The sequence below is a fragment of the Euleptes europaea genome, chromosome 1, assembly GCF_029931775.1.
Source record: "Euleptes europaea isolate rEulEur1 chromosome 1, rEulEur1.hap1, whole genome shotgun sequence".
NCBI classification, from domain to species: domain Eukaryota; kingdom Metazoa; phylum Chordata; class Lepidosauria; order Squamata; family Sphaerodactylidae; genus Euleptes; species Euleptes europaea.
In genome coordinates, this window is record NC_079312.1 from 15,420,017 (window position 1) to 15,443,923 (window position 23,907).

The 23,907-nt window shown below is 46.7% G+C and overlaps 1 protein-coding gene across 1 annotated transcript in view; it reads right to left on the minus strand.

The window, feature by feature from the left end:
- Positions 1–443: 443 nt before the first annotated feature.
- LOC130492568 (E3 ubiquitin-protein ligase TRIM7-like) overlaps positions 444–23,907 on the minus strand; it is a 30,961-nt gene continuing 7,497 nt past the window's right edge. The window contains exons 2-7 of the mRNA XM_056866328.1: positions 19,967–20,062; positions 18,501–18,731; positions 16,975–16,997; positions 14,059–14,177; positions 2,997–3,029; positions 444–961 (exon numbers count right to left, since the gene is read on the minus strand). Of these exons, the coding sequence (XP_056722306.1) occupies positions 444–961; positions 2,997–3,029; positions 14,059–14,177; positions 16,975–16,997; positions 18,501–18,731; positions 19,967–20,062 (1,020 nt within the window). The remainder of the gene's footprint in view (positions 962–2,996; positions 3,030–14,058; positions 14,178–16,974; positions 16,998–18,500; positions 18,732–19,966; positions 20,063–23,907) is intronic.

The following is a 23,907-nucleotide window of genomic DNA, read 5'->3' on the forward strand; positions in this document are numbered from 1 at the left end:
CATCTTTGCAACCAGTAGTATAACTGAACCACAACTGCGATGAATGGAGCAGCCTTGACAGGGAGAGGCAATTTCCTCACAGGTGCTGCCCAGTGAAGCACAGAAAAGAGAAAGGCCAGAAGATCCTCTTAGACTTGCAGGGGCCTCTTTCTTCCTCTCCACTGTCTTTGGTTGTTCCTCTTGTGCTTGAGAGGAATGGAGGCCGGAGGAGAATGGCGGGGGGTGGGAGTGGGGGGGGGGACACGGACTATTCACACAGCTCTCCTGGACAACAAGCAGGTTATTCTTTATAAACTGAATTGTGTCACTGTTGCTTTAAGAAATGAGATACAAATTTTAAAAAGGGAATGGAGGGAAAATGTCTCCCTTTTTACTCCAGTCAGGTTTGGGGTCTGGGAGCCCGGAGAGGCCTCGTTGATGCTTCTGGTGTGGAGAGACGGGTCTTAAGAGGAGAGCTTGAGTTGGGCTTTTCCACACACCCGAAAGAAGGGCAGGAGGGTCTCTCCAGAGAAGGAGGCTCCGGAGAACTCGCAGATCAGGGATCCTCGGTCAGCGTCGAAAAAGGCCACTCGGCCCCCAGCGTAGTTCAGGCAGACTCGGATCCTCTTGGGCTCCCCGGTCAGGGACAGGGGAAGGAATTGGCCTATTAAGGCAGCCCAGTAGCAGCCCCCCCACTTCCCCACAGCCCAGATCCCTTTCTCAGGACTAAAGATGATCCATCCCTTCCTCCTCACGGACTTTCTGGCCACCCCCACAGCCCAGCCTTCCTCACTTCCCACAAGGACTTCCCAGAAATGGCGGCCTGCTGTGAATCCCTCACGGCCCAGCACAGCAAAATAGTTGTCAAATCTCTCAGGATTGTTGGGTAGAGGTTGAGCTTTTCCTCCCCATCTCACGCTTTTCCGATCCTCAGACAGGATGAGTTCGGGATGGGCTGTGTGTGGATCCAGAGTCACATTTGCTGTTGGGGGGGAAATGAGGAGACAAGAAGAGAAGCATTTTCAGCCGGGAGATTTCTCCCCCTCTGCCCTGTTCTGCCTCCTCCTCCTGCTCCCACCTCTTCAAAAACCCCTCCTGGATTCACAGACTCTCTCCTGCCTCCTCCTGACCTGCTAAAAGGCAGAGCGGCCTTCCTTGGGTTGCCAACCTCCAGGCAGTAGCTGGAGATCTCCTGCTATTACAGCCGATAGAGATCAGATCACCTGGAGAAAATGGCCGCTATGGCAATTGGACTCTATGGCATTGAAGTCCCTCCCTCCCCAAACCCCACCCTCCTCAGGCCCCGCCCCCCAAACCTCCCATCATTGGCAAAGAGGGACCTGGCAACCCTAAGTCTTCCCTGTGTGCTTCAAGAAAAGGCAGGTAAAATCCACAATAAACACCCACAGTAACCCAACCCATTTCTTCCCATATCCTGTCCCAAGCGGAGAACCCCGAGAGAGAACAGAATCAGGGATATTTCAGTCACAGGATTTCCCCCCCCCCCCCAAGAAATCACACGAGAGAGCATTTACAGAAAACCCAAATCACATGAAAATGAGCAGAGGCACAGAATGGGTTAAACATATCTCAAAACAGGAAATACCACTGAATTTGGCTTTCATTGACTCTGAACAAAACACAGAGGCTGGAAGGGGGTTCTCATTGCTTTCAGCTTGCCAGGGAGATGCGTTTCTCAGTTGGCATTTGGGACCATTTTGGCAGGACTTGGGGTGGTTTCTATATTCCAGTGAAAGAACAAAGATTGGACTGAATGCAGCTTCTCAGGGAATGTCCTGTATGGTAACATTACGTCAGCAATAAAGTGGAGGTGATGTCCTGCCTGCACCCCTCAGAGGATGGATACGAGATCAGACCCTCACTCCACAGCCTGAACAACCTGCCTTCTACCCTTCTGTCTTTTAAAAGGTTGCAACATCCAGCCTGATGAAGACCTCTGCTGTGCTTGAAAGCTTACACAACATTTTGTGCCAATTTAAATAATAAATAATGAATTGATTTTGCTCTTGTTTGCATGGACCACTACAGCTGTACAAGTTTTTCCTGGATCCCAAGAATGACATTTCTACCCAACCCAGCAGCCCCCACCCCCCTCCATCTCATTCTAGTGATGCCTTTCCCTGTATATTGTCACAACAGAAAGGTCTAGAGACTTACTCTTTAATGAAGGCTGGGAATTGAGAGAACCAGGTACACGTATTGGTAAAATGTTATATATCTATATAATGATAATACAATTGCCTATTTAAAAAAAACTAAAAATCTCCCCAGAGGTGAGGGAAGTAAATGATCACCACAAGGAAAGGGTCAGGAAAATGGATGCCACATAGGTGGGGAAATCTAAATGTTCCCACCCACATAGCCATCCAGGCTTTCCTGCAAACCAGGTTTAAGAAAGATCAGAGAACATTTGGGAAACCCCAGCAGGTGTACAAATGTGGTGATGAAGCAGGAGGGGGGAATCACTTCCCACAACGGTTAACCTCAGGGCTAATAACCTGTGAGAAGATGGCCAGGATCAAGCTAGAAATTACAGGAATATCCTTGGTATTGAATTCCTGTCCCCTCCCTGCTCCTGTGGAAGCAACTTATTGACAGCTCTGCAAAAACTAAGCCAGTTGGAAAAGAGCTGCAATATTACCAATTGGAAGCCTTTCTGCACTAGAGTTACCATCACAAAGCTATCAAACCTCAAGCATGACCTACCCTGGGCTGGAAAAACAGATGCCTCAATAGCTTTGTTTCACGGACCTTAATTTAGTTCTCGCGGACCCCCGGTTGGGAACCAGTGTTCTAAGGGATAAAAGGAAAGGAAAGGAAAAGGACAGACCTCCTCAGAACAAGAAGGAACTGGCTGTGGCAGGGAGGGAGAGAGGTTGAGGAACAAAACAAGAGTGTCCAGTAATGTTATCTCTGGAAAAACACTAAGCAGAACAATTGTAAGGTGAAGCTTTTAAGTTAAGAAATAATTGAATGATGTATGAAGAAAAAATTACCTTTCTGCAGGTGAAGTCCAGAATCCAGAGTGTCTGAGGAAGGAAAAGAAACAAAAGTGAGAAGCAGACCTTGTGCCTATACCAATCTTGTGACAAAAACATCCATTAATTATATGGTCTCTTTTTCTCTTGGGGAGGGTGTCAAGAAATGCAAGCCTAGTATATTAGAGTTTGACAGTTCAGGACTAGATCTCCAGCATCTCGATAGATAGAAAACAGCCAAGAACCAGCCTGAACAGGTTCTGACCATAGCTGATGCAATGAGGAGTAATGGGTGCAATGACTTCAACAATGACTCAGCAGTTAGCTGATTGGTGGCTGGTGGTTGGAAAATGTATAAATGTATATATCTCTGTAACCAAGGTGTGGGAGATAATAGTGGATGTGATTTGTGTTGGAGATTGCTGTAAGTCTGAACACTGTAATATAAAACAAGCACTGTTTTATGTTGCCTGGCTTTACTGGTGGTTATTTCTGGGATTCTGCCTAATCCGCTGGCTCCTGCGACAGGGTTATGGGCCCAGTCCGCTACGCTGCACAGGTCTAAGTGTGGTGGTAGCATTGCAGAGTCCACAAGTCCAGGAGGCTACTAAAGCAGTAAGAGTCTGAGTGGAGTTATGGCTCAGTCTCTGATTCCGGTGGAAAAGCTGACCTCAGAGAATTACCACTTCTGGTTGGTGAGGTTGGAGCAATAACTCAAGCATGAGTCTCAGTGGGATGCTGTGGAACAGGTGCCTGTTACCCAAGTTGAGAGGGACCGGGACTGAAAGGCTCTGGCAAATATCATTCTATCAGTGGATGACAGCCAGCTAATATATGTTGCTGGGAAAGACAGTGCCAAGGCGGCGTAGGAGGCGTTGAAGGCAGTTCACCTTCGCACCTCAGCCGGGACCATCCTTTTGCTAACAAGGAGGATGTATAGATGCCATAAATCGTCTCAGATGTCAACTGCCGAGCACCTCAAAGCTCTAGCAGAGTTATTTTGGCAATTAGCGCTACGAGGAAAAACCTACTCTCAGGAAGACTGAGTCTACATATTGCTCGGGTCCCTGGATGAGAGTTTCCATGTGCTCATCACCTCATTGGAGTGCATGACTACAGCACAGCTCACGGAGGAATATGTGGCCGGGAGGATTCTGGAGGACGAGTCCCGATGCCAGGAGAGCCGGCGTGAGATGACTTCAGCCCAGCTGAGAGAGCAGCCGAGAGAAGGAGCAGCTCTGCATTCTTCCCAGATGACTTCAGCCCAGCTGAGATTACAGCCGAGAGAAGGAGCAGCCCTGCATTCTTCACAGATGACGCAGAAGCAAGTGCCAAAAGCAGATGGCTGAGGGAGTCGAATTCTCAAGCAGGAAGTGGAGGAGTGTGTGTTCAACGTTTGCTGGTGCTACAGCTGCGGGTCGACGCATCATATTTGCAGAGACTGTCCTGAAAGAAGTCGTAAAAGGCAGCAGAGCGAGAAGCAAAGAAGGAAGCCATTTATTACACACACATCAGTCGTTTTGGCAGAAGCGGGAGAAGAGACTGATTTGTGGTTATTGGACAGTGGTGCCAATCAGGTATTCATTAACAAGTCTTGTAATTTGGCCAGTAAAAAAGACTCAGCCAGGACTCATGTAAGTTTTGCTGATGGCAAGAAACTTAAGGTGGAGTGTGAGGGTGAATTGTATTTTCCTGCCCTAGGTCACACTTTCCCTAATGTATTATGTGTGCAATCAATAGAAAATAATCCATTGAGTGTGTCAGCCCTCGCCAAAGCTGGTTTTACTGTAATGTTCAAGGATGAAACATGCAATGTCAGCAAGGAGGGGAATGTGCTGTTAAAAGGGCAACTAAATCAAAATGCCTATGTGGTGCATAGTGGGTCCCCAAAGGCCAAAAATGTGGTAGAGGTGACTAATATAAATCCTCATAATGATTGTGTACACCTATTGCATAGAATAGTGGTCGGCAAACCGCGGCTCGTGAGCCGCAAGCGGCTCTTTGGCCCCTTGAGTGCGGCTCTCTGCATCCCCACACCCAGCCAGGCAGAGGCGGTGGGCTCCCGCCCGGCTCCAGCATGCCCCAGGTGGGAGGAGCCAGCAAGCGAGCGGGAGGTGGCGCCCCCTCCCCCAACCTCCCCTCCTCTCTCTCTCTCTCTCTCCCCCTCCGGCGGGGAGGGATCAGAGGTGGCAGGGAGAGGCGGCAGCCGGACGCCCAGGCTGCTGCTGTAAGGGGGAGAGGTAGGCTCCGCCTCACGCTGTGCCGGAGCGGGCTTCCTTTTCACGCTTCCTTCGGCTGGCTCGGCTGGCTCGGCTGGCTGGAGGTAAATCCCACGGAGGCAGCAAAGCGAAGGGGGAGGGGGAGGCAGCCAGAGCGCTCCCCGCATGGGAGGGCAGGCAGGCTCATGTGCATTCCGTGGGCAGGCGAGTGTGCTTTGGCAGCGGCCGCCGCAGCGACTTTACCCTTTTCAATCGGTCTCCAAAGCCGATTATGATTGGTTCCCCCCCACACGTGATAGTTCTCCTTCTGGCACCTGCTGGTGTGGGGAGAGGGGGGGGCAGAAACCTGGAACGGCTATGCTGGGTGGCGGCCTGCCCAAAAGCACGTCACGAAGAACTTTTCCCAGTGTGCGTCCTTCACAAGGAGGCTGGCATGTGCCTGGCGCCCGAGGGCGGACTGAGGAGCTCGGGGCCCATCGGGGCCCAAGCGGCGGAGCCTGGCGACAACCCTCGTGGAAAGGAGTGCCCCGTGCACTTCCGCCGCCGCCTCGCCCAGCCGGCCCGGGAAGGAGGGGAGGGCTGCGGGAGTGCCCGGAGGGGGGGCAGTGCCACCCAAGGCAGAAGAGAGGTCTCCTCAGCAGCGCGCCACAGCTGCCAGCGACCGCCTCGCCCTTGCCACGCTCATGAGGCGCTGCAGCCACCACCGCTGCTCGACGACAGCTGAGGGAAGGCGACTCCAGGACGTCGGTGACCCGGGGGCGGGGTGGGGGCGGCGGCAGTGGGGCATGGGGGGAAACCCTCCCGGGGTCCAAATGGGGCGGTCCCCGAATTTCTCCTCTCATTGGACCTTTCAAGCCGACCACCTGCCAATGCCCAGTGCCAGGGGGGCGAGGGGCAGGCAGAGAGGAGCCCCTTTCCTGGGGGAGGTGGCGGGGGGGCATCCGAGGGTTGGGCAGCCAGCCTCGGTTGCCGTTTTATTTGGGGGGGGGCTTGGGAACCGGGAGGGGGGAAAGTCTGCACTTGCAACGTTTGGGAGGGGCTGTGGGTCAGTGGTGGAGTATCTGCTTGGCATGCAGAAGGTCCCAGGTTCAATCCCTGGCTTCTCCAGTTAGGTGGCTCTCAAAAGAAATCTCAGTCGTTGTACTGTTGATATTTGGCTCTGTTGACTGAGTTTGCCGACCACTGGCATAGAAGGTTAGGACATGCAAGTTTTGCAATCATACAGAAGACCCTGAATTTGCTGGGAAGTGATGTGAAGTTAAACAAGTGTGATTCTTATTTAGATTACACAGTATGTAAGTCTGTGAAAAGCAGAAGGTGCCCTGTGGCCAATTCAAGCAATAGAGTGACCAGTAGACCACTGGCCCTCATACATGCAGATATTTGTGGACCTTTCCCTGAAAGTGTTTCTAAAAATAGATACGTTTTGGTTCTGACAGATGACTATTCACGTTTTTGCTGGGTCTATTTACTGAAACAAAAGAGTGATGCATGTCAAACAATAAAGTACTGGGTTGCCAAAGTGGAAAGGCAACTAGGACTACAAGTCACCAGTATACAAAGTGACAGAGGTGGGGAATTTATGTCTCAAGCAATGGCTTGAGAGCAAAGGAATAGAACACCGTTTAGCAAACCCTTGTTTGTCCCAGGAGAATGGTGTAGCAGAAAGAAGGGGTGGCTATTTGCAAGCAATGATGCAGGGACTACTTGAGGATGCCCAATTGAAACCCTCATATTGGGCTGAGGCCATAAAGGTAGTTTGTTAGCTAACAAATAGACTGTGGACTTCCAATCTGGATGACATCCCTTACAGAGTGTTATATGAGAAAAACCCTTCCTTAAGACTCCTGAGAGTGTTTGGTACTAAGGCATGGGTGAATATTCCACTCGAACACAGAAGGAAGGGAGGCAAGAAATCAAAACCAATGTTGTTTCTGGGTTATCAGAATGCAGCAAAGTCTTATAGGTTTGCGAATGACAATAATCAGATAACTTTCAGTCGGTCAGCCAATTTTTGGGAGTCTTATAATTGGCCAAGGCTTCGTGGCAGAGAAAAGGAAACTGAAAAAGTGTCTTTGCCTATTTCTGAAAATCCTGAATTTAAAACAGAAAGCATTTCCCTGCAAAGGTCTCCTAGCAGAGAAGCTGAGACATTTGAGGCTTCAGAAGGAGAGGGGTCTGTCAGAGTAACAAGTTGCCCATAATAATCAGACAGAGACAGCTGACAGGTAGCTGTCAGATCAGAGGCATCTAGGATGATGCAAGAGGCAGCAATAACCTTGCAGGTTTTAGGGTGAACTGCAACTAACCGGTTTAAAGCAGTAAGGATGATGTATTACTGTGGCCAGGTCTGCAGGTGGCCTTATTGGTTTCAGGTGGTGTTCTGTATATAAGCCTATGTAACTGTAACTCTTTATTGGGACGTTTGGTAGAGAGAGTGTACGTGACGGTTTGTGTTTTATCTGTGCACTGTAAATTAAACAACACTGTTTTCTATAAAGCAAGGAGTTCTGGTGGTGTGTCTTGGATAACTGCTAATCCGCCTGCTTCCACGTCAGGGCTATGGGCCCAGATTCGCTACACTGCGCAGGTTACGTGTAGTGGTAGCACTATTAAGTTTCCAAGACGTCCAGAGGCTTTTGGAACAGTGAGTGATTGAGTGGAGAGATGGCTCACCTGCAATCCCAGTGGAGAAGCTCAACGCTGACAACTACGGCATTTGGTCGGTGAGAATTGAGCATTACCTTAAGAGAGAAGATTTATGGGATGTTGTGCTGCAAGCCCCCGCTGATGATGATAATGAAGAACAAGAGAAAGATAAGAAGGCGCTTGCCAATATAATTTTGACTGTGGGGGATAGCCAGCTTGTATATGTTGCCAGCAAAACGTTCGCAAAGGATGCGTGGGCGTCTTTGCAAGCTGTTTATCGCAGAGACTCGGCTGGAACTATACTAGCACTAATGAGGAGGCTGTACAGGACTAATAAATCACCTCACATGCCTGCCTCAGAGCATTTGAGAACTCTGGCAGAATTGTTTCGGCAGCTAGAGTTGAGAGGAAAAAATGTCTCAGACGAGGATAAAGTATACATCATGCTTGGTTCCTTTGATGCAAGCTTTGATGTGTTGGTGGCATCTCTGGAATGCATGGCTGTGGAGCAGCTTACGTGTGATTATGTGACCGGCAAAATCCTGGAAGACGAGGAGCGTCGGCAGGAGGGACGGATTCAGAGGACAACAGCCCAGCTGAGAATGAGTCACCCCATGATGGATAGAGCAGCGTCTCGTCCATCTTCGGAGACTTCAGCTCAGGAGTTTAACAACCCGGATTTTCACCCCTGGCAGCGAGGTAATTTACAGTCAACGCCGAAGACCTCAGCCCAGCGACGGATTCAGCCTGTAAGTGGGAGTGAAGTCCACTGTGCAGAAGTTGTTGAAGCAGGGTCGTGGAACAGACTGGAGGAGTGACATCTTCAATCAAGAGGGAGAGGACTGTGTGCTCTTTGTCAGGAAATGTTATTCCTGTGGCAGCACTCAGCACCTCAGAAGGGATTGCCCTTAATTAAAGAAGAAGACGGCTAAGAAACATTTCCAGACTGCCACACACACAGCTGTAGTGCTGGCAGAGACTAATAAGGGTGAGGATTTATGGCTGGTTAATAGCGGGGGTAGCAAGATTTTTGTTAAAGATAGCTCCTTACTGTCAAACACAAAGCAGTCTGCTAGAACGCATGTCAGCTTGGCAGACGGGAAACGTTTAGAGGTCCAGTATGAGGGCAGCCTAAACTTTCCAGAATTAAGCAATACATTCCAGAATGTGCTCTTTGTACCTCTCCTGGAAAATAATTTGCTAAGCGTATCTGCTTTGACCAGGGCTGGTTTTTCTGTGAAGTTTAAAGGAAACTCCTGCCAGATAAGCAGAGAAGGAGACATGCTGTTGCAAGGGCACTTAAAGCAGGATGTTTATGTTGTGTGCAGAGGGGCTAGGGGCTAGGGAAGCCACAAGCACAGTGGGAACTTTAAACAAAAATCCTCATCCAGAGTGTGTGCATTTGTTACACCGGCGTTTAGGCCATGCCTCATTTTCAACAATAGAAAACCCTGAGCTTGCTAGGGGAAAATGAGGTGAGGCTAAACAAATGTAATAATTTTCTTGATTGTACAGTATGTAAATCAGTAAAGAGCAGAAGGTGTCCAGTGGCCAAAGTCAGCCAGAGGGTGACAGACAGAGCCTTAAAAATTGTCCATGTAGATATCTGTGGCCCCTTCCAAGAGTGTGTGTCAGGGAACAGATGGGCTCTGGTTCTGGTTGACGACCACACGAGGTTTGGCTGGGTTTATCTGCTCAAGCACAAGAGTGAAACTTGTAAAACAAGTACTGGGTGAACAGAGTGGAAAGGCAGCTAGGTTTGCCAGTTGCCAATCTCCAGTTGGATCATGGTGGAGAGTTTGGTTTTGACTGTGATTGTGTCAATAATGTGTCAGAAGGGGAGCCAGCTTGCTATGAAGAGGTACTTTCTCTGGTGAAGGGAGAGAGGAGTTTATGGCTAAAGGCGATGCAGGAAGAAATGAATGCATTAAAGGAATATAATGTTTTCACTCCTGCTCAACTTCCAAAGAGTCAATCTGTGATAGGTTGCCGGTGGGTCTTTAAGTTGAAACAGCTGGCTGACGGCACAGTAAAACGTAAAGCAAGGATAGTTTGCAAGGGGTTTGCCCAACGCAAATATCTGCATTATGATCTGACCTTCAGTCCTACTGTTTGTGCTGACACAATTAAGAAAGCCCTGGCTGTGGCAGGGTTTAAGGGTCTAGAGGTGTATCACTATGATGTGCAAACAGCCTATTTGAACGCACCTTTAAAAGAACAAATCTTTATGCAGCAAATTCCTGACTTTGAGTTGAAGCAGGAAAGCATGGTCCTGAGGCTAAACAAGGCGTTGTATGGTTTACATCAGTCAGCAACAGAGTGGAATCATTGCCTGACTGAAGCCATAAAACAATTAGGATTCAAACAGAGCGTGTCAGATTCGTATTTGTTTTCTAAATACTCAGGACAGAAGGAGGTCTTTGTAATGACGTAAGTTGATGACTTGTGTCTGATGGCTAATAATAAAGGTGACATAGAACAGTTTGAAAAGCAATTAGGAGAACGCTTTAAACTGAAATGTCTAGGCAAAATCAGTAATTACCTAGGAGTAAAAATAAGCAGAGATGAAGATGGGATGTTTTCTTTGTCTCAGCCTGACAAAATACAACAGCTAACTGGAAAAGTTTAAAATGGTAGATGCAAATGTTGTGGATTCTCCTATGATAACAGGATATGTGAGTGGTGAAACAGAAGTACAGGCAGAATGTGACAAGACTATGTATCAGTCTTTGGTGGGAAGCCTGCTGTATCTCACAACGTGGTCTAGACCAGAAATTCATCAGGCTGTGCATTGCCTGAGTAAGAAATGTGTATCACCAACAGTAACTGATTGGAAGGCAGCAAAAAGGGTGCTAAGATACCTGAAAGGATCTATGCACAGGAAGCTGTGCCTGAGAGTTCGTGATAGGGAGCTGGTTGCCTATTCTAACGCATCGTGGGCGGATCAGGGAAAAACAAGGTCTACCACAGGGTATGCGCTGTATTTGGGAAGAGCTCTTATTCACTGGAAATCAGTTACTCGATCATTTGTTGCAATGAGTACTTGTGAAGCTCAGTACAGCGCAATAAATGAAACAATAATACAGTTGGAATGGTTCATGTATTTGTTAAAAGAACTGAATGTAACTGTACCTGTACCTGTAAAGATATATACAGACAATGCTGCAGCAATGCAATTGGGAAACGAGCAATGTTTCAGAAGCAAAAGCAGACATATCCGGATTAGATATCAGAATGTGGCGGATGCGATAAACAGAAATCAAGTATATATTGAAAAGTGTGCAGGTGACGAAAACATAGCTGATCTGTTTCAAAACATGACTCCAAAGCAAAAGGACTGGAAGGCAGCTAAACGTGTGCTGAGATATTTAAAAGGCACATTAGACACAAAGCTGTGTTTAAAAGCCACAAATGGGAGCCTTAAAGCCTATGCTTATGCAACATGGGCAGATCAGGATCATGCAAGGTCAACTACTGGATATATAATTTACTTAGACCAGGCTCCAATTCACTGGAAATCACTAAAGCAATCTTTTGTGGCAACAAATTTGTGTGAAGCTGAATTTAGTGCAATAAGTGAATGTACTAATCAATTAGAATGGTTTGTTTATTTGTTCAAGGAACTTAATGTAAATGTACCATTGCCTGTTAAGGTCTATTCTGACAATGAAGCTGCAAAACAGCTAGCAAATGAACAAAGTTTCAGAGGGAAAAGCAAACGTATCAGGATAAGATATGAGAATGTATCAGATGCGGTAAACAAAAACCTTGTGCACATACAGAAATGTGCGGGAACTGTAAACATTGCTGATATATTTACAAAGGTAGTAGATAGTCAAAGGTTTGTGAAACTGTCAAATATGATATACAAGCCTTGAGAAGGAGTGTCAAGAAATGCAAGCCTAGTATATTAGAGTTTGACCGTTCAGGACTAGATCTCAAGCATCTTGATAGATAGAAGACAGCCAAGAACCAGCCTGAACAGGTTCTGACCATAGCTGATGCAATGAGGAGTAATGGGTGCAATGATTCAACAATGACTCAGCAGTTAGCTGATTGGTGGTTGGAAAATGTATAAATGCATATATCTCTGTAACCAAGGTGTGGGAGATAATAGTGGATGTGGTTCATGTTGGAGATTGCTGTAAGTCTGAACACTGTAATATAAAACAAGCACTGTTTTATGTAGCCTGGCTTTACTGGTGGTTATTTCTGGGATTCTGCCTAATCCGCTAGCTCCCGCAACAGAGGGAAGGTGCCATGGCCTGAATTTGTTTTGCTTATGACCAGTTGGTCCACAAGCATAAAGAATGGAATAAAGGAATAAAGGTGCCATGGTATAGCCCCACCTCATCAGATCTTGAAATATCAGCAGGGTTGGTACTTGGATGGGAGACCAAAGAAGATTCTATAAATTAAGGCGATGGCAAAGAAATCCCTGCTTCTCACTTGCCTTGAAAACCTTTCTGGGGTCACCATAGATTGGTTGTGACTTGATGGCACATGCGTACATATTTCTTCTGAGTTTTGGCTGAAAGGTTAAGTACAACCTACTTCTTGGGGGGGGGATTCTTCACAAATTTCATTTATGTGGAAATATTCACATTTCTTTTCACTAGTCACTTGGAGTGACTGGCGATTCAATTCGTAGAAAGTATGCTAAGGTCTACGGGCCAAGGGTCCGCTCCTGCTAAACTTCACTTCCTTCCAAACAGATGTTCCACAGTTCTACCATATTACCCCCTTCTAACTCCGCTGATTTCAGTGGGCTTAGAAGGGTGTAAATCTGCTTGAAACACCACCCTCCATCCCCCTGAGACCACTCTGTGGCCTCAGCTATGACAGATTCAATCAGACACACACAGTGAAGGGGGACAGTTTTGATAGGTCCAATTTGGCCATAGACACACTGCAATGAGAACGGGGGTAGGTGTTCCTGAAAGGGATGGGGTGGGGGTCACCATTAAATGAGGATGCCCTGAAGGGCAGTTTCCTCCCCCTCCCTTTCATTTTAGCTGTTTGTTCTACAATTACATCCCAATTTGCCAGTTCATGGGCACAACTGGAAAGAAGCAACAGAGAATAATTTTCAGGAAATCCACATAATGCAATTCTGAACTAAAATTGTGGGAGAATTCAGACCTCAAAACTTTCCACGATGAACTCAAAAACCCTTGTGAATTGGTACATACAATTCTCACATTCCTGGGTCTGCTAATGATATACGTCAAGGGTCCCCAACATGGTGCCCATGGGCACTGTGGTGCCACCAATACCTTTCCTGGTGCCCACCAAGTATTTTACGAAGTGGCCAGGGCAAGGTGGGACTTTTGCCAAGCCAGGCTTCTGATTGGCTGTGCAGCTTTTAACAAATGTTGTTTGGGCAGCATCTGCCACTACAGCATAAGGATATTCACTGTGTGACTGAAGGTGTGCTGCATGTACCTCTCTCCTTTTGGAAGCATCCAAATAAAAAAAAAAGTGAGGAATGTTGTGCCTGAGTAATCATACCTGCTTCAGACATACACGCAAGCTACATGCATAAGCTGCTTACAAACAGAACCACAGAAGCCACTCCCCAGTGCCCCCCCACTATTCTTTAGCACCAAGCTCGTAGGCACATACACAGTCCAAAGGCTGGAAACTTTCCTCCAACAGCCTCCCTCCCACCTATTCCTCCTTTTTGATACATTCGCTTCACTCTGCAAGGGAACACTCTGAACTGCTCAATAAGATAGGCTCCATTCATTAATGTAGCAAGGCTCACGCACGCGCTGTAGAAACTGATGACGTTGCATTGACAAGCTAACCAGATGTTAAGAAAATGTATCATTGTTGTATTGGAATGTCAAATGTCTATAAAACCTATTGCATTTGCCCTGCTTCGGTGTGACAGGATTGCGGAGCTGTTTGTCTGGATCCTGACTCACCCGGTTATGACTCCTTGGCCAATAAAGCAAGCTGTAAGCTCAAACCAACCTCCTGCCCTCATTGATCTCATTGGACTCTATGATAATGGGGGGAGCACTTCACTAGCTCTACCTCCAGTAGGAGCTTTTTTGAGGCATTCATTTTGAGGCTGCTGCAGCAGTCATCCTGTTTGCAGCAGTCATCTAGAAGCGCCTGGTTGGCCACTGTGTAAACAGACTGCTGGACTTGATCGATCTTGATCTGATCCAGCATGGCCTTTCTTATATTCTTATGGTCATTACCTTTGAATTGCTTCTTGAAGCCCTCCAAAAGGGGATTTAAGTCCGTGAGTTCCCAGATCCGCCACTTCAGTGCAAGAGGAAAAGCCGCTGGATCCTCAAACGCCTCCTTTTCTTCATACCTGGGGAAAATCATGTCAAGGTACCATCCATCCAATTCAGAATCCCCCCTGCCCCTGGCAGATCAGAGAAACAGAGGAAGGAATTGGCAGAAAGCCGAGAGACAGAGGCTGAGAGAGGAGCAAGATGGGAGGCTCTTCAGAGAGCAACATCCACCTCACTGTAGCTCCTGAGACCCCAAAGCCACACAGGAGGTCTGGGGAATGGCTATTAGAAATAAAACAGAGCCTGTTTGGGCTCAGACCACCACCACAGGAGGAGGAAGGGCTCCTGTCAGTCCCCCAGCCATTTTCCTGTTCTGAAACTGCACTGGGGTGGGGTGGGGGAGTTATTTCTCCATTTTTGCGGCTCCGCATGGACTATTCTGTGCATAAGCAGCAAAACTAGGGAAGTCACTCACCTCGCGGGGGTTGTTTCAACATGAACAATGGCTGGAGAGGGAGGCAGGAGCCCTTCCACTCCTACAGCAGCATTCGGAGAACAAATGGGCCCTGCTTTCTTTTTTAACTACCACATTCCCCACAGTTGCTGTGTGGCTGAGAGGAACCCAGACCCCACTCTGAAAAAAGCAAACATCAAGTTTGGCCTTCAGAACCTCAACCCCACATCCCTTGCCCAGATTTGCCCTGCAAATGTCCAGTGAAAGAAAAAGAAAGCTGGGGTGGTTAGAGCTCTGCACTTTAGGGTTAGAGTTAGGGGAGGGTCTGTGGCTCAGAGGAAGAGCATCTGCTTGACATGCAGAAGGTCTCAGGTTCAATCCCCACCATCTCCAGGTCAAAGGATCAGGTACTAGATGGGGTGAAAGACCTCTAGCAGGGACCCTGGAGAGCCACTGCCACTCTGAGTAGACAGTACTGACTTTGAGGGACCAATGGTCTGATTCAGTATACGGCAGCTTCCTGTGTCCTGTGACTAGGATTGTAGGACACAGGTTCAACCCCACATCCAGCATTGCGGGTCACTGGGTGACCTTAGACAGGGTGTTTTGAGGATAAAATGGAGGCGGGCAGAATTAGGCTCAGTGCCTTCACATATTTTTCTCCATCTCCCATAATACTCGAACTCAGGGGCACCCAATGAAGTTGCTGAGAAATAGATTTGGGACAGACAAAGAACATAATTTTTACTCAACCAGTAATGAATCTGTTGAATTCATTGCTGGTTGAGGTAATGATGGCCAAAAACGCATGGTCCCTTAACCCACTTTATTCCCCGTTTCAGCCAGGATCAAATTGACCCGGGCTGGGGGGAAACTGTACGCATTACCTTAAAAAGCAGGGACAAAGCTGTGCGCAAATCCATCCATGTAAACAGAAAGTGCGGGAGACGTGCACAGGGAAGGCCCTCATTGGTCAATTTGAAACGACCTATCACTGCGTGTGTGTGTGTGTGTGTGTGTGTGCCAAACTAAACAGGAACTTCATGTCTCCCGCACTTTCTGCTTACATGGATCGATTGGCACAGTTTCGTCCCTGCTTTTCAAGGAAATGCATACAGCCCCCCCCACCCCAACCCAGGTAAATTTGATCCTGGCTGAAATGGGAAATAAAGTGGGTTAAGGGACCATGCGTTTTTGGCCGATGGCGATGAGCATAGATAGCTTTAAAAGAGGATTCGACATTCAGGGAGGAGAGGTCCAGCAATGGCCACTAGACTTGGTGACTGAAGGGAGCCTCCATAGCCAGAGGCAGCAAACCTCTGAATAACACTGCTAGGAGGTAGCAGCAGAGGAGGGCCTCGGCCTCTGTGCCTTGTCTGTGGGCCATCCAGGGGCATCCCTTGACCACTGTGTGAAACACAGGATGCTGGACTAAATGGACCACAGGTCAAGTGACATCACCACACCCAGAAGGGTGTTTCCTTCTGTCCCTTTTGAATCATTTGCCCCTGGAGGGAGGCGTGGAAACTTCAAGCCCAGTAATGTCACAATGACAATTCTTCCTCTAAATCTACTTGGGGAGACTTACAGCAGAAGCCTGGATTTTCTGGTCACCAGCTGTATATTGCCCATAATGGGCTGCTCAGCATGACAAAGGCTTTATTTTGGAAGCCCTGTTGTTACCACATGGCAGCCAGTGTGGAAACAGCCAAGAAGTAATCTGAGTAGGAGCAGCGCATTTAAGTGCTATGTGGTTGCAGAAACACTGATGGAGACATGGCACACACACACACACACACACACCAACCCCTGCTTCCTCATGTGTACCCTCACCCTACCCTCCTTAACAAACGGAGCACATTGGATTTGGCTGGGTGGTCAAACGCTTGTTCAACTCTAAAAGGCCCCATAGGCAGCCCCGATGCCAACCAAGATAATAAAGTTTTCAAACTGCCATTTTGTGGAAAGAATTTAGCTGAGGAGACTCAAACCCTGAGGTAGATTTTAAAACGTTGCTTTTGAAGCAGCTGCCACCACAACAAAAATATCTTCACTGTGTGACTGAAGGTAACCTGCAACAGCCATTTGGTGGCTGGCTCCGCCTCCTGTGGCAGCCATTTTGTGCCAGCCATTCCTTAACTGCACCCACCACACCAGGGCAGAATTCCAAATAGGTTGGGGACCCCTCTTCTAGAGCTTTTTCAGCTAGGTGTCAACCCAGATCCTCCCAATACTATTTCACAATTTCCTGTTGACGAGGCTCTGTGTTTTAGCTGTTTGCCGCTGACGGATGGATGGAGATCCACGATCTCAATTGCACCTGATGTGGCCCTCAGCCACCATCCTGAAGGACCACGTTCTTCACAGGATGGCCAGAGCCCTCCCAGTGCTGAGAAGGTTAATGAGAAGGATCCATTTACCTCTGCAAGGTGCTTCTGGCATCCTAAAGTAAAATGGCAGAGAGAGAGAAAGAAGGGAGACCTCAGTAATTGCTAAAAGGCCACACCAGGAAGACCCCTCAGACCCTGGGAGATTCTGCACTCTGGCCCTTCTACTGTGTCCAGCTAGCAGACTCCACTCAAAGACTGGGGGGTGCATCTCCATACAATGGGAGAAAATCTTTGCGAGATTAATATTACCAGACAAGTGGAGCCATTTCACAGGAGAGTTGGTGATCTGCTTTGGCGATTCAACAGCGGCTACTTGCACAAAAGGAGTTTTCCTCACATGGAAGGCAAGAAGCCCTCCAAGTAGCTCCCGTGGCCACGTGTGGAACACAGAGGCATTCCCAGCAACATTCCTTGCATCAGCCTCGTGTCGCTGTTATTTCCCTTCTGGCCACTGGAGAGCTTTTCCCAGGCTTTAAAAAAATGCTAAATTACAGTAGAAATGTAACAACATGATGGTCCCCGGTTTTCGTTGTTTTGTAAATAAAGTCCTGGTTGCAGAGTTATAACTGAAAATGAGCAGCCTACACTTTACTTTAAAAAATAAAAATAAAAGCTAGATATTAGCGCAACACATCATTATAATGTTATAATACTAGAACAATTGAGCCGTTGCCATTTTCTTTAAAGCCTGAGAAAAGCCCTCTGATTGGGCGGGGGGGGGGGGGAATGGTGGCCACAGGGACTGAGAGCAGAAGAGCCAAACCCTGTCACCTTTCAGCCCTTTAAAGGGCTTTCCCCCTTTTCCCTGCAGCGTTGTAACACGGCTCAGCAGGGAAAGTAGGGGTCTGGGCACACATGCCATCGCATCTGCACATAAGTGATGGGTTGGCATCAGCAGGCACAGCACTGCCAGCAACTGGTGTGTAGATGCCATTCCCCTACCACTTGTTGCTGCTGTTGTGTGTGTGTGTTCATTTTTGTGCACCAATCTGCATGCAACAAGTATGAGCTACATTCACCCCAACATACACATCCTCCTGTTAAATCTTGCTGTTAAATCCTCTTGTTAAATCTTGCAGTTGGACTGGATGGACCTTGTGGTCTCTTCCAACCTTGTGTGATTTTCTGTTGTTGTTGTTTTTGTGAAAATCTTGCCTATGACCCTCGTTCCTGGTGGTTGGGAAAGAGCTGCCTGTGAACCTGGTTTGACAGGCATGTAGTTCCCCAGACTGTTGGTTGACACACAAACACACTTCTGCTTCTGAGATGGAAGCCAAGTGGCCTCAGTTTATCAGGGAGGGGCCGGGGGCTCTGGGGGGGGGCTCCATTTCCAGGGGGTGGAGTTTAGCAGGGTGTCTTTGATCATTTTTTGCAGCCTGCCCCTGGTTGGAGATGTAATGGGGCAGAGGAGAAAGCAGCCCATGTACAGATATGAAAACTTGCTAACAACACAAACTGGGCTCATTTGCTTTCTGCCTAAGTGAAGGAGGCACAGAAAGGGTTTGGGGGCAGCCTTCTCCCGAAGGGGGCCTGGGCTGTTCCTGCCACACTCTCACCTGCAGGAGTTCACTGGCCGGCTGCTGACACTTCTCCTCCATCTCCCGGATGAGGCTGTCCAGAGAGGAAAGCTTCTCAGAGAGTGCGGCCAGGTGCTGGTCCCTGTTTCTTGCCACCTCCTTCTCCACCTCTTCCAGCTGGGCCAGGAGACCTTTCTCCTGCTCCTCCAGAAATGAGTGTAGTTGTCTGAACTTGGCTGCCGACTCTTGCTTCTCTCCTGAGGTTTGCTCCTGAAATGGAAAGAGAAGGAAATTAGGTCAACAGAACACAGCTAGTCTTTTCCAGTGGGAAAAGGTTCAGAAGACCCCTGTCAAAAGGGCACTGTGGCCTTTCATAGAGATCACATCAACATTCGGCAGGGAAAAGGACAGATTTCCATGGACCCATGCTGAGGGCCAAAGTACATCACTCTCAAATTCCTGGAGGGGTTCAAAATATTGTCGAAGGCTTTCACGGTCAGAGTTCATTGGTTCTTGTAGGTTATCCGGGCTGTGTAACCGTGGTCTTGGAATTTTCTTTCCTGACGTTTCGCCAGCAACTGTGGCAGGCATCTTCAGAGTAGTAACACTCTGAAGGAGACACTGTCCTTCAGTGTTACTACTCTGAAGATGCCTGCCACAGTTGCTGGTGAAACGTCAGGAAAGAAAATTCCAAGACCACGGTTACACAGCCCGGATAACCTACAAGAACCAATGAACTCCTGGAGGGGTTATTTCAGCCACAGAGGATGATGTCTGCAGCACAAGACCCAGAGAGTAGAAGGGACTTCTTGAGTCCATTTGTTTCCCCAGTAAAATACCCTCCATATACTGACCCCTCCACTTCCATCAGCCAAAAAGTTACGATGTTTGAATAGAAATAACACTGGGGAGAAAAGAGCTAAGAAGCCCCTTCCCCTCACTTGGTTTCCCTGGTTGCATTTTAGGCAAGAAAAAACTGCAGGGGAAAAGATCAACACGCGACTGAGTATTTCAAGTACTTTCCCCCCTTAGAATCAGCAATGGCAGAACAACCCTTGGCCCAGTAAAGGATAGGTGGAAAATCTATCAGCATTCCCACCCAGCATTTCTTTAGAGGTGGGACACCCTTATCTCTCTTGAGAGATTTCTCCTGGCTCGCAGTGTGTTGGAGCATGAACACAAATAGGTAGTCAACACATATGTTCATCTGCCCAGGGTTCATCCCAGAGCACAGAGCACCTTGGAAAGTCAAGTGATTCTGCCCCAAACAAAATCACCCAAGAACACAAAAAAAGGAGGGGGGTCTAGATCTGGATGAACAACCAGGGCCAACCCCACCCACTAGGCAGCTCCAGGTGACCATCCAGGGTGCCAGGGGCACCAAGAGGGTGCAGTTCCCCAACATCTGCCTCATACGGTCGACTGACTCTTCTCCTATTTTCTGCCATTCCTCCCCCAATAATAGTTCTAGAATCTGTTCACTTCCCAGCCATAGTGACACTTACGAGCAGGTCTTGGCTTTCCTTCACTACCTCTGCTTTATATGCCACAATTCTTTCTCTCTCCTTCTTCAGCACCTCCAGGCGGTTGCAGAACTTATCCTGGGGGAGGAGAGACACTTTTTTAGAAGTTTATTATAAAACATAAGAGAAGCATAAGTGCCATGAAAGGCCAAACTAGATATAACTGTCCTATTTATGTAATGGGATCTTCAACAACATTTCCCCAATGCTGAACACAGGTAGCTTCCTCATGGGGATGGTGCCCCATTCTCCTCAGATACCCACTAAGAATGCGAAGACATTCACAGTGCCAGTGTTGCTGTGGCATGGAGATTTACTCCGTGCTTTACCCTCCTGCCCACCATTCCACCTCCAAGCTCGCCACAGGAGCGGTTTTTTTGCAGTAAAATAAATTATTCAGTCAGTATATCACTCTATTCTTCTAACATTCCTTTCCTTTCTTTTTACATTTTATCCCTTAGAAGCTCCTTGATCGAAAACTTCCGGTTGGGCAAGATGGCGGAGCGGCCGCACCTTTAGGAGCGGGAGAGAAATTCACCAGTGCTGTGGCTAAAAACTAAATACTTTTAGCCCTGAGTCAGAATTTTTTTTTTCCTGAATCTCAACTCTCAACGAGAGGAGGAACGTCGCTACTCCAAACAAAGGGGTTCTGGACGTCCCAGCAGGCGAAATTCAGGCAAGTCCTTTACAGCTCCGACCTCCCAACCGACTACCCCCCCAAACCCTTCCCCCTTTTTTCCCTTCCATATTAACTTACTACCCCCTAAATTGCTGTATAAATGATAATAATAATACAGTCAGACTATTAAATGGTAAGAGCTTATTAACATTTCTTTCTTTTTTTTCTGTCCTTTCTGCCGGATACCTCTTGACAAAGCGGTACAACTACTTTGCGTATTAAGAGCGGCGGTGCAGCTCCCTGGTGCAGGAGGAAGGTACCGAAGCTTGAGCTTGAGCGGAGACCAGAGGCAGCGGCGGCGGCGAGGCGGCAAGACCAGTGCCTGCGGCGGCAAAGGCGAGGCGGCAGGACCAGCGGAGGACGGCATTTCAACGGCACAGCAAGAGAAGAAAGCCAGCCGAAGGGCAGAGCGAGCAGCAAGGGACGGCTGGCCTGAAGGGGGACCCTTGACATAGAAGGGGGGCTCCGACGGTCAACCAGACAGGTTACTCGCAAGGACACAGAACTTTGCGGCCAAGGCAAGCCTGCAGCTCAGTAATTTCCGGTGACGTCAACCAGTACTACTCAGGACTACAATTACCAGAATTCATAGTTGTGTGCCTTACTAGACCTACACTGGGGTGTTAAAAGTATTTGCTTCCCACCTATGGAAACTTTGTGAAGATATTTAATATAACATTAACTACACAGGGGGTGCTATAAATAACTAGAAGCTTTGAGAAAAAAAAAAAGGTTAAATAAGTCTAATCTTTGTAAAAAAGTTAAAATATTCATACACCTGTGTTGCAATTGATGTGCTTTGTATTGCAATTGATGTGCTTGTATTGAATTGACTGATGTGTGGACGGCTTGACTTGAATATCCTAAATAAGATTGATCAATATTTAACTAAATACTTAAGCATATAAAAATCCTTAATCTTATTACTCTATAGCTGTGCATGTCTGGTAACTATACAGAGTTACAAACCAGAAGAAAGATATATAGATACAATCTAATGAAAAAAAAAACAGAAAAACAGATAAAGCTGAAAATCTGACCTCAAGAAAAAATCTAGAAGACGAAAAGGAAGAGATTGATAGTGCAGAAGAATCAATAAGCTACCACTCTCAACAGGAAAAGTCTAGTAGGTCACAAAACAATATGGAGAAGGCACTGGATAAATTGACAGCACTAACATCTCAACTGACAAGAACTGAACAAAAACTAGAAGCAAAAGTGGACCAAATAAATAGTAAAATGGATAAAGTAAACCAAGATTTAGAAAGGCTGACCAAAGAATGCAATTTGGTCAAAACGGATGTACGAACAGTACAGACTGAAGTTCAGACAGTTAAACAGGAGTTGGCGACCGGTCTCCAGGACATTAAGCAAAAAATAGAGGAGAATGCCAAGGATATTCTGGATAACAGAGAAGACATCAAGAAACTTAAAATAAAACAAACAAAGACAGAGAGAATGCAACAAGAGAATAAAGTGTGGACAGAGGAAACAGAACATAGACTAGCTACGACGGAAATGCAAGTAAGAGAGAACAACTTGCGTTTCCAACATGTATCAGAAGATATGCCTCAAGAGAATTTGGAAGAAAGTATGACCCAACTGCTCGCTACCTACCTAGAGATCGACGAAGTAGCGGTTGATATCAGGGAAATCTATAGAGTCAACTCTAAATATGCAACATCCAAAAAATTGCCAAGGGAAATCCTAATAAAATTTGCAGATAAACGGATAAAAGAAGATATATTGAACAAACAAAGAGATGACCCTTTAATATACAAAGGACGAGAGATACAGATCTTTCCGGACCTACCCTTTTTAGTAAGGAAAAAAAGACGTGAACTGGAATCCCTGCGTAAGTTATTACGTGAACGGGAGATAAGATACAGATGGGTGGGCCCGTATTTCCTAAGCGTTCAATTATCTACTGGTAGAGTCTTAATACGAACAATAGAAGAAGCACACGATTTAGAAGAAGAAATTAAAACAAAGGCTAAAGGAAAAGGTTATAGAACTGATGGATCCAGCTCACCACGGAATAAAAAGAAGAACTCCGCAACAAGTCAAGAAGAGCTGATGGATGAGGCGGCAGCCTTTAAATAGAAAACACTATGGCAAGTGGCCTAGAAATAATATCCATCAATATAAATGGTTTAAATACACCTCAAAAAAGAAATAAAACTTTTCATGTGCTCTCTAAATACAAAGCGAACATAATATGCCTGCAAGAAACACACATACAAAAAAGGTATAATTACTTACTAAACAACAAACGACTTGGTACAGTGTACACATCATCGGCGTCAGAAAAGAAAAGGGGCATTGCCATATATATTAGAGATCCCACTATTAAAGTATTGGAAACTATAAAAGACACCAAAGGTAGGCAGCTAACATTGAAATTGCAATTTCCCACAGGTGAAGTAAAAATAATAACTTCTATATTTGCGCCATTGACGTCAAAAGAAAAATTTTTTACAGAACTTTTTTCGTCACTGGAAGAACAATTGGAGTAGGAGATCATCATTATAGGGGACATGAACGGAGTTCTAGATACCAAACTGGATAGATCAAAAAATCAAAAAAGTGGCAAACTGCCAAAAAAGGTAAAATCAGACATGAAGCGTCTTAACCTGGTGGATATTTGGAGAGTTAAAAATCCTAAGGCCAAAGATTATACATTCTATTCGGACAGACACAGAACATTTTCAAGAATTGATATGTGTTGGGCATCGACCAATTTATTGAAAAATTTAGACTCTATTAAAATACTACCTCGGATCTTATCTGACCATAACCCAATACTAATAAAATGGCACCATCAAAAGAAGAAAACATTCAGATGGAGACTGAATGATGCATTGTTGATCAAAGAGAGGGATCTCAACACGGGCCGTGAAGAACTTAAGGAATTCCTATTGAGAAATGAAACGCAAGGAATGAGCTATGCAACAATCTGGGACTGTTCAAAGGCATATATGAGAGGCATTTATATCTCATTAGGCTCAAAAAATAAAAAGGAGCGGGAAAAACACTTGACGGACCTTCAAGCTAACCTTGCTCGATTAGAACAGACTTATCAGCGAACAAATAGCAAAAAAAACCCACTAAAAGAGCTGAAAAAGACCAGACACGAAATTGATATACTCTATACAGACGAAATAGCAAAAAAACTAAAATTTATAAAGCAAAAACACTTCGCTCATGCAAATAAACCGGGCAAACATTTAGCAGCCATGCTTAA